Source organism: Brachycentrus maculatus, unplaced genomic scaffold (genome assembly GCF_059751285.1).
Source record: "Brachycentrus maculatus isolate JH-2025_06_01 unplaced genomic scaffold, ASM5975128v1 h1tg002527l, whole genome shotgun sequence".
Taxonomy (NCBI): domain Eukaryota; kingdom Metazoa; phylum Arthropoda; class Insecta; order Trichoptera; family Brachycentridae; genus Brachycentrus; species Brachycentrus maculatus.
Window position 1 is genome coordinate 2,831 of NW_028283004.1, and position 11,842 is coordinate 14,672.

The 11,842-nt window shown below is 34.2% G+C and overlaps 1 protein-coding gene across 1 annotated transcript; it reads left to right on the forward strand.

The window, feature by feature from the left end:
• The first annotated feature begins 2,531 nt into the window (after window positions 1–2,531).
• On the forward strand, window positions 2,532–10,235 carry LOC148298151 (CD9 antigen-like). The gene is made up of 5 exons (XM_088277101.1): window positions 2,532–2,651; window positions 3,849–4,043; window positions 5,236–5,409; window positions 6,508–6,762; window positions 8,543–10,235. Exons 2-5 carry the CDS (start codon window positions 3,849–3,851, stop codon window positions 8,693–8,695), a joined length of 777 nt encoding a protein of 258 aa, XP_088133227.1. The 5' UTR covers window positions 2,532–2,651; the 3' UTR covers window positions 8,696–10,235.
• The last annotated feature ends 1,607 nt before the right edge of the window (window positions 10,236–11,842 follow it).

The window sequence follows — 11,842 nt, forward strand, 5'->3', positions numbered from 1 at the left end:
AACTCCTGTAATTGGAGTATTTGGACACATTCAAAATGTTGCTAAATATCATTTCACTCTCACTAACTTCTAACTGCTGTTTTATTGCAAGATTTTTGCATTGTGGCAACCCTGATTTAATGCAGACCCTCGTAATCTCCAACATAAGATGTGGAGTTTTTTTTCTAAATGGCCACTAACAGCTTGATGACTATTTGCTTACGTTCGGTTAAAAAATAAATTACTGAGAAACGTGATCAAATTGTTTAACAGTCACCGTCAAGTCACCGCGACGCGAAAACCGGATGTTTAAGAGAAAATATATTATAGACATTTATATTTACGATATATTATACTAAAAATAGTACGTAGGATAAACCCCGGTTGTTGTCACTTAGTCAAGATTAGTCAATTTTACATATTTTTTTGCGAGTGGTTTTGCCTAGAATTTTCATTCACACGAATTACATGAAATTATAGTAAGCATTTTCTGGGCATTCCGAAAACATGCACAACTGAAAATTGACGATTTTTTATTTATGACGTTCTTGAAAGGAGTGAGCGATATATTGAAAAAATATTTTTATAATTTTTTAACTTCTTACCTTTCAATAATTATTTTCTAAACCATATATTAATTTCGAAGAAAAACTTATTTTTTCAATACAAAAATGAAGTTTTAATTTTTTTTTTTAAAAATTACGTTAAATGTTACCTGGGTTTAAAGAAAATTAACTTTCGAAGTATCAAATGCTGGGCCTTGAAAGGCTACGCGTTCTTTTGTTTATTATTTGATTTATTTATTCAAACTGTATATTTTTAATTCCATTAAGACTAGCCTTGATCACAAGGCTTTTATAAATGGAGATTGATTTTCTTACGGGCGTTGTTCGACCTTCAAATGGGTCAAAGGGAGGGGGGGGGGCGTGAAAAATGGGTCTGTCCTGCTGTTGTGAATTTTTAACGTATCCATTCCATGGCCCGCAACAGCAAAGGCACGGTCGCCAAAACTAGAGCGCCGGTTGCGAGCTATTAACACGTTCAATGCGTATAGAATAATGTCATGCAGCACGAATTTTTCAAAATCCATTTGTTTAAAATCAAATTCTACTTTCCATTTAAACATCATAAATAAATGTATTTATTTATTTTTATACATCTCATCGAAAATGAAGAAGAATATGGAAGGAGGAGCATTTACGGACGAATGTCATAGGCTGGTTTAAGTGATCACTTTACACACGTGTAACATTCACCAATTATTCTACCCATTATTGACAACCACACTACTCAAATTTTTGGAATTTCTTTATATATATATTTATATATATATATATATATATATATATATATATATATATATATATATATATATATATATATATATATATATATATATATATATATATATATATATATATATATATATATATATATATATATATATATATATATATATATATATATATATATAATATATATATATATATATATATATATATATATATATATATATATATATATATATATATATATATATATATATATATATATATATATATACATATATATATATATATATATATATATATATATATATATATATATATATATATATATATATATATATATATATATATATATATATATATATATATATATATATATATATATATATATATATATATATATATATATATATATATATATATATATATATATATATATATATATATATATATATATATATATATATATATATATATATATATATATATATATATAAATATATATATAAAGAAATTCCAAAAATTTGAGTAGTGTGGTTGTCAATAATGGGTAGAATAATTGGTGAATGTTACACGTGTGTAAAGTGATCACTTAAACCAGCCTATGACATTCGTCCGTAAATGCTCCTCCTTCCATATTCTTCTTCATTTTCATATATATATATATATATATATATATATATATATATATATATATATATATATATATATATATATATATATATATATATGTATAATCCAATTTCGAAACATTGTTCTTGAATCACTAGAACCTCACTAGAGACATCTATTGGTGAGATGAGCTTTTTATAGAGCAGAAACTCTTTTCAGAAACGCCAGAAAATATATGAAAAATAATTTCCATAATTGATATAATTTAGATTTATGAACAAGTATTTCGACACACTCAAAATGTTTTAATTATTTGTGTTTTCAAAACACAAAACTGATTCCTTATCTTAAATACGACTCCTAAATAATAATAATAAATATTTGTGTATAAATATAGCGAATGTGAGTGGGAGAACAGAACGAGGACGGCCGAAAAAGACTTGGCACGATCAGATCAATAAGACTCTAAAATATGGTGTTCTCAAAAGTCTGCGTAATCGGAGGGCATGTATGACTAGATGTATGGATGTGAAGGAGGTGAGAAGTGTATGTCAGGACAGAAGAGTGTGGCGTTCCAGCTCTCTACCTACCCCTATGGTGAAACGGCGTGATAGTAGTAGTAGTAGTTTTTTATTTTATCGGTTAATATACAGTTCATTTCATAGAAGCCATCTTATTAACATATGTAATGCCATCTGGAAATCCTTAAGCATAAATACGTATGACTCCATCAGCAATGTGTCGACTGAAATTTGACTCCATCAGCAATGTGTGAGATTTTTATTTAACCCTCGATTAGTCCCGCATTATTGTATAATATTATAATTGTGAAGCCATTTTAGAACAGTGCGAGAAGGTGATACATCGCTCACTCTTTTCAAGAACGTCATAAATCGAAAATCGTAAATTTTCAGTTGTGCATGTTTTCTGAATGCCCAGAAAATGTACTATATCCCAGCAAAAGAGGCATATTTTTAACATAATATTTACCCGCTACAGGGCAGAAAGTGTTGTTTTTGCATTTTGAAGAAAAGGTATTGTTTAATTATTTTTTTAATATACTAAATATTTTTCAAATGGAGAAAAAACCTTCAGGTTTTACCTAAAAAGATCTGTTGCACAGTAAAAAGTTCAGTAAGTGGCTTGATATTTATTTTTAAAACATTGTATTATATTTTTAAACTTTAAAAACGTTCTCCTGAAAAATCAAGTTTTTTGATTTATGACGTTTTCGAAAGGATTGAGCGACATGGTCTTATATTTTTAGATTACTTAATATAATTTTGATAAATATGACCATGTTTCACCTTCTCGCACGGAACTAAAATGGCTTCACTTCAACTAGCGCATAAATCTTCAATCTCTCACACTATGTTATAATATTCTTTACAACCCCAATGCACCTAATCTCTATCATTAGATTCCTAACTGTCCATCAAACCTCCTCCCTTAGTTTTTCTCTCTACCTCCTTCCCTTAACTCCCTTTTTTCTTTGCCTTCCTTTTTATCATCAATTTGTAATTTATGTTTTTTTAATGTTCAAGCACTATCTACCCTGTGATTGCAAACAGCTATATCGTAGTCGTACAGGAGAAAGTGACCAACTGACAAAACGTAAAGTGTTCAGGAGGGCCATTCAAATCACTTTTGCTTGGCAAGAAAATAAACATCAATGCAGTTAGTCATTTTTAACAAGTCAATATTATTATACTTCCAAGTTTAAAATCCTTTGGGATTTTTTCAATATTAAGCTAGTAAGATATCAAATAGTTAATGATCACATTTTTGTAAAAAATGCATTTGGTCACTTTCTCCTGTATGACTACGATATATGGTATCAAACATTTTGATCAATATCACTAGTCTGTTTTGATTGGTTGGAAGATATTGCTTTTTAGCAATAAGCCCGCCAATTACCTTTTTATTTTCTGTACATGAAGTTAAGAAAATAAATAATTTGTTCTCCAGATGGTGGGGCTGCTGGTGGTCCTGCTAGCGGCATGGATGCTGGCCGACCCCACGTTCTACCTGTCCATGGCGCAGGAGGAGTGGCAGTACCACGCAGGCGTGTACGCGCTGCTGGCCTCCGGGGCGCTGCTGGTCATCATCTCGCACCTCGGCTGCTGCGGCGCCATCAAGGAGTCGCAGTGCATGCTCGTCTCCGTGAGTACCTACCGCACTCGCTTGACAATCGTGTAAAGATGGTCATGTGAATCACGCTTATATTAATGTGTGTTTAACCCTCTCTTACATACTTGAGTGAGTACCACACTTGCTCGGCAATCATATAAAAGTAAATTCATCATGTAAAGATGGTCATGCTGAAAATCAGACCACCAAAATGATGCATTGACAGCTGGGAATCAAAATCACTGGAGACTAATCTCTCTTAAAAACAGGCCACAATAAAGGCCCTCTTAAAAACCATGTGGGTGTGTGTATGTATGTATCGTCATTTTGTATGTTGTGGGGAAAATGTGGAGGTCCTCACCAAAAAGTTACATTTCTAGTATTGCACGAAAAAATGCTTTAAATACAAATCTGTTCTGTTTACTATGTTCTATCGAAATCTTAATTAACCCTTAGAGTGCGAACTGTCGATAGATCGACTCTATTATTACGTATAAAGTGTGGAGCATCGGAACACCGACTATTGCGCAGTTTGATTTAGGTATCGACCTGTACGGACATATCTTAGTGCGCGCATGTATAACGTTTTTAACAAGTTAATTACATTTACAAATAACCATTTAAAATTATTTTGCTGTTAATTTAACATTGATTTTTTTATTTTTTTTAAGTAAAAGTTTTTTATTTCTACCTACAAAATGTCAAATTCGTCAAGTAGTGATGATGAAAAGCAATTAGCAATTCATGCAAAATATTGGAAAATAAGCTCAGCACTTTACGGCTGTCCAAACTCAAAACACAGTAAGGAACATTTTTTATGTAGTACGTTTTTTTTTGCATTTTTGGACTAAGTAGATTCTACTTAGTCCAAAAATGCAAAAAAAACATACTACAAAAAAAAATGTCCCTTACTGTGTTTTAAGTTTGGACAGTCGTATAAGGGTTCAAGTTGTGAAAAAACGTGGTCAATCCTGTGTTAAACCAATATGAAATCATTAAATCGCACCAAAATGTAACAATTTCACAAGCTAGAATTCCTGATCTGATACTTAAAATCATTTAAAGTGGAAATGTAACATTTTGGTGAGGATCTCCACAATAATCCTTTAGTCATGTCATTTTTAATGTTGAAATCGCCACAATAGAGCCCTTGAGGCGATTCCTCACAAAGATGGCCCTGCACAAAATGTCCAATAAGTAAATAAGGGCGACTCCTCTTGTCCAGTTCTTCTGCATCCTGCTGATCGGGGTGGTGGGGGAGGCGGCGGCCGTGTGGTGGGGCGCGGCGCACAGCGGCCGCCTGGTGCAGCAGGTGCGCTCCACCGTCGAGAACACCGTGCGCACCGAGTACGACGGCAAGAACTCCCGGACGGCCGTCTTTGATGCCATCCAGAGCCAGGTTAGTGCTTTCAATATACACACATTTAATAATCTTCGAATCTCTGAGATGAAAACTTTCCCATCTATAACCGGAAACACGTTGCGAGACCGCGTAAGAAACACTGATATCCGAGGCTTGTGTAAGACGGAAGATATTGTTAGGTGGGAACGACAACGAAGGCAATACTGGAATAAATATGTAAACAGAATATCAGAAGACAGACTTCCACGTATCGCCCTTTAAGGAAAATCTGAAGGACGTAAACCCTCAGGCAGACCTCCAAAAGGTGAGAGATAGCTGTTAGTCAACTTCCCAAGAGTGACAGGCGGAGGCACAGACAGATCCTGAGGATCTATAAAAAGAAGAAGACATTCAAGGGATCTTACGTTCCTTGTGTCATTGCAACCATATTAGGTCTATTGCGACCCCCCTCTGTATCCTCCCTCTGTAGCTCACTCTCATGACCTTCGTGAGTCATGTAGCTTACGACCTGTCTCGGTGTTAGGAGCTTCACCTTCTCGGAGTCCAGTAGTGGGCCTCCAAGGATATAACTACGATTGCAAGCGAGTGCATCACAATTATAGAGAATGTGGGTGTTTTGCTATCCTCCATACAAAATCTACAGACTGGGGAATCATACTGTCCTGTCAAGGTCCTGGCTAGGATCCTTATTTGTTTCTTGTTAAGCTTAGAGCTTCTGTGGTGAATTTCCACGAGTACCCCATGCTCAGTTCCTTCGCGTGTTTCATCCCTATGCTCTTGGACCAGATTTATTGGCTCTGATCCATGGCCCAGTTTTTTAGGCTGAACTTGATAGTGGCAGTCCGCATATAGGCTCAGGGCTCATTAGTGGCCAACAAATCTTGATCATAATTGTCATCAAGAACATGCGATTCACTTGGCTAGGCCATGTATTCCGCATGACTTCCGAGATTCTTAATCAAGCTTGCCTCTTTTACAAGGCGTCAGGTTCCCGCCGCCCAGGACAAATACTGCTGACAATTCGTTGGCAGCTCTTGTCTGAACTTCAGAACGCACACTGACTTGGGAGGATGCAAGGGAGTTGGCGGCCGGAGCGTATATGGTTTACTATATAATATTTGATATCTGTTACAGTTGCAGTGCTGCGGCGCCCGCGGCCCGGCCGACTGGGCGGGCTCCGAGTACAGCAAGGCGGCCCTGCGCGAGCAGGCCGCTGGGGGGGCCGGCGGGGTGGCGGGGGCGCTGGAGACCCTCGCGCTGGGCGCCGGCCTGCCCGCCGCGCCCGCGCTGCTGCTGCCCGCCTCCTGCTGCGCGGCCCCCGGGGAGCTGTGCGAAGTCAGCCGCCGCTCGCTGCTCACCGCGCAGTTCAACCCCGTCATACACGGATCCGTAAGTGCCCCGCCATATATATTTTTTTCTTTATTTTAAATTCTTTTGCATATACAACATAAATTCAAATACAAAAAAATATGAATAAAATATAAAATATGAACACAAAAAAAGATCCCACAAAGGCATGGCCTGTGTGTGGGTATACAATATAATTTAGGTCATAGTAAAGGTTATAAGGGTATAGGTATTATAAGTAGAACTAGAATAATAGTGTTAATAAAAAATACAAAAAAATACTTGTCTATCAGAAAACATTTTTTTTTTTAAATAAAGTTAAAAACTCAAAAACATAAAAAGGATGGAAAAGTAAAAAGTAACAAGTTAGCAAGCATGTACTACAAGAAAAGGAGCTTAAATCTGTTTCTTCAATAAATAATCTAAGCAAATTTTTAAATTTACACAAACTTAGGGAATTAACATAAATAGTCTTTGTGGAATAAGTTGAACAGTTTTGGAGCTATGAAAAATGAGTGTCTGCGCAAGTCTGGATTTACAAAAAGGGATTTCTAATAAATTATTCATTCTTTGGCTAGATCTATTATTATTTTTAGGAAGTTAATGTTGGCGCCTAAAACATATTCATTGCCACATCACTCTCCCGCAGGACTAAAAATAAATAGTAATAAGACTGGCGTGAGGCTCGACAAAATTCTACACACATGTCGACGGCCCCTACGTAAAGTACACTATCTGCAAATCTGTTACTTTACAGGAGAGAGCTTAGAAGATTTTTTCAACGTATTCTTTTTTATTAATTAACGGTTTTATCTGAAATTCTAAACTACTATTATTCATTCAAAAACACGATAAAACGATGAATTAAATCGTTTTAAAACTTTATGCTTTGTCAAAATTAAGTAGTTAGCATTTTAGGAGTTCAGTTCATTTCGAAAATTCGATGTAGATAGTGTCTTTTAGCCTGAAAACTAGGCGTAATTTATTTTATATATTTTTTTTGTTTTTTTATACATATTTGTAGATAACGGTCAGTTGATAACATACACCAAATATCTCAAAATTGACAAAAATTATGTTATATACACAACGAGGCAGGAGTTGAAAACCATGATTTTATATAATGTTTCTGACAAAATGAATTTAATCGAATGACTTTGACGTTCATTGAATTTGATACTCCTTTGAAAAAAATTCGAACCGATGTTTATTTACCTTCATACTCCCAGAAAGGTTAAAAACATCGTTGCGTAATCTAATGTAATAAATAAAATAAAAAAAATCAATAAATAAATTAATGTTCATGTACGAATGTATAATTTGCGAGTGTTAACACAGCTTTAGTCCCCTTGACTACTTATATTTGAGATAAGCGAATATAAACACGAACACATCCCTTTAACCCTTTCCACTCTGACCATTTTTTCTCATAACTGATCAGCTACTCTGATAAAAAAATGCGACGTTTTTCTACCATTAAAATAAAAATTTTGATTCCCTAATTTTGGGACACTCTGTCTGGCAATTCGTATGACCATGTTAATTAAGATTAACTGTATTTATCTGAAATATTTTTTGGTAGAATATACTTGGGTGATAGAGAAATCGGTGATTAAAGTTATACCTGCGCCGGGCCAGACATTGTGGCTCACGGAGCTGCCTACTAGAATCATACGGGCCAGAATGTCTGGCCTACAGAGTGGTAAGAGTTAAAACAAGTCCGACTTTCTTATTGTCAATCGTATGATCTGGACAGTTTAAACAGGCCAATGATTTGCGAATAAACGCGACGATGCAATAATGACATTTCCCCCCTTTCCAGGGTTGTGCCGACAAAGTTGTGGAGTACCTCACCAGCCACCTGGACATCTTCATCATAACCGGAGTGATCCTCGTCGCTCTGGAGATCCTCGGCCTGTCCTTCGCCCTCATCCTGTGCTGCGCCATCGTCCGCTCCGATCGTTACAAGGCCTAGGCCTTCAACACCGACAACTGCCAAACTAAAAAGGCCGCTTAACTTAAAACCTAGTAAGGAACTGTACAAGACATGAAAATAACTTCCTTATCCACCTATCGGTTTCTTTTTTTTCTTTCTAAAAGGAATAACCCGCAAAACGTCTATTTTAGATGCTTGTCTGCAGGTAGGATAGTAAGGGTGGGGAAGGTAAATGTGAAAAATACGTCACAAACACCCAGACCAATTGAAAATAAACCTTTCTTGAATTCATTTTGCAATTGGCGGGAATCGAACCCTTCTCTATTATCAAGTAAAGTATATTATTTCAACATCAATAGATTTGATTTGTGTACCAAAATAATTATTATCACATTCAAATTATTCTCAAAATATTTCTCACTTAAAATGCCAAAATTTCGACTCGTCATAGTTTAAAACTAAAGTCGCAATTTGATTAAAATTAATTTTCGCAAGAATTTTTATATTCCTAAAATTGATTCAACACGTTCCATTACTAGGTTTTTAATTTGCGTAGCCAAAATCTCCCGATGCGTCATATCCCAATACTCAATTTACTACATATTACCGAATCTCGTTACTTGAATCTCCTGCGAAAATTGACCAAGTCCAGATTAAAACGGGTCCATGCGACTCCATACTCCATTACTCCTGAATCATGTACTTAAGTTTAGAAAACAATATTAAACCTTAAATGTTTGAGCAATATAATAGTGGGATCTGATAAACAACTTTGCAAATCTCGCAGGGTTTTTAACCGTTTAAACGAGTTAATGTCAAAATTAATTGGTTTGAATTGGTTAAGCATAAAAATTATGTGGATTGACTTGGTGAAGCATCAAAATTACTTGGATTGAATTGGTAAGGCATCAAAATTACAAGGATTGACTTGGCGAGGCATTCAAATTACATGGACTGACTTGGTAAGGCATCAGAATTACATGTATTGACTTGGCGAGGCACCAAAGTTACATGTATTGACTCGGTAAAGCGTCAAACTTGCATGGATCAACTTGGTAGGGCTTCAAAATTACATGGATTGACTTTGTCATTTTTCGCAGTTGCTCACTACATGTTTCCGTAAATTTTTAAATAATAATACTCTTCCGCATTGTAAATTACAGCAAAAAAATTATATTGAATTCCATTTTATCAAAATTACCTTTTTAACGGATGACAAATCTTTTTATGTTTTAAATTAATCTTGTTTCTTGACTGTGAAGTACATAAGTTTAGAATTAAATGATAAGTGTTTATTTCTATCTTAAGATATTTAAAGTCTACGTGTGCCATCTTTATTGATAATTTTTTAAGCGGCATATTTTTATTTTTTACTCAGTGCATATTTTAAAATATTATTCAATTTTTTAACTCGACTCGAAAATATTTACGCTACGCTAACTGCCATTTCCTCGATATGTTGTTTTTATACTCGGCACTGATTTTATTATTTAAAGAAAAATGCAATGGATATTGGTCCTGTCGTTGGTACTTGAATTGTATTTATAAAAGAGCAGAACAAAAACTGAAAGAAAAAAAACCTACGATGTTACATTGCAATTATTGCTCTCATTATCCATTGCATTTTAAATTATCTAATGATCGTAGCTACCTCGTAAAAAAAATCGACCCCAATAACCATATTTTTCTGTGATTACTTATTTATTTTATTTTATTAAAATGTTCAAAAAAAGCGCGCAACATTTTTAAATAACTTATATGTATCGTGATATTTTAAAATATCATCCACTCGAGTATCATATAAATAATGAAGTTATTACTTTGTTTTTATTTAAGAAATGATAATTGCATTTACCATTAAATTAATGTTGAAAATCTAATTAGGTCCATTAAGTAAACTTTTTTTTACGATATTCTTATTCGCCCTAAAGATCAACAAAAAAAACACAGTTTGGTGTTGTTTTTTTTATTTTAAAATTATTATGTAACTTTGTCATCTATGGCGATGAGGAAATTTTATTTTAAAATCACTTATTTATTATTTTTTATGCTTTTTTTATTTGGAAAGATTTGAAGCGACTTTTAATAGTTTACAGTGATCACATCTAAATTTTAGAACTTACAAAATAAATCTGTTAAAAATCATTCAATATCTTATAATATTTAATTATTATACTCAGTCTATTGAATAGTTTTGAGAAAGAAGCTGTTTGCTTCGAAACTGGTCTACATCGTAATTAAGTTACATTGTGATTTTATAATGAATTTATTTTGTTAGTTTTAACTCTTAAATGCATACCATTGCAATTATGCAACAACAATTTCACATCAGTTTAAACATCCTTCCATCGCCTGAAATTGTTATAATTCACACTGTTGCATATTTGCCACATACCTAGGTGTGTGGCAAACACCTAGGTGTTGGAATTAAGTCAGCCTTTTACAACTAGACGGCGCTTTGAGTACCTTGTTGACATTTAGTTATTGTTGTCAAAGATTTTTTTAAATTAAAACAATAAAAAATCATGCATTTAAGGGATAAAATGGAGGATCACAGAGTTAGCGCTTCAAATGTCAATTGTGTTTAACTTGATTTAATCGCAATTTGGATTGGATTTTTATTTCTTCCATCAATGAGACCATTTTTTTCTAGCCGGTTGATATGTTTAAGGGTGTGATAGATGTGTAGGTGAGGTGAGGTGCAGAAATGCGGGACAGGCGAAGTGATGACGGGAATGTGGAAGCAAGTTGCTTGATCCGGTACACTTCCGGCGCGAAGTTGCCCTTTTACTTGGATCAATGTTACGTTCAAAACCCATTAATTTTAAGTATTTTACTATGATAATTTATGATAACAACATTATTAATATTGATATTTTAACGAAAACAAAAGATGGCATATTAAAATGTTAATATAGAGCGGATTGTTTATGAGAAGTGTCTTTTGAGGGTGTGTCAGTGTGTTAGGATAAGAAAAAATATCTCCCATTGATCTAAATTCAGAAAGTATGTACAATACTCTTTGCAATAAGTCCTGCTTGATATACATATGTCTTATTTGGTAAAAGGCAACGTTATATGTCTTATGTCAGCCTTTGTAATGTAGTGGTTAACGCTTTGGAGGCCCCGAGTTCAATTCCCGAAGAGTTAAAACAAATATTCACTTTAATATTTAGCCTGTGCGCT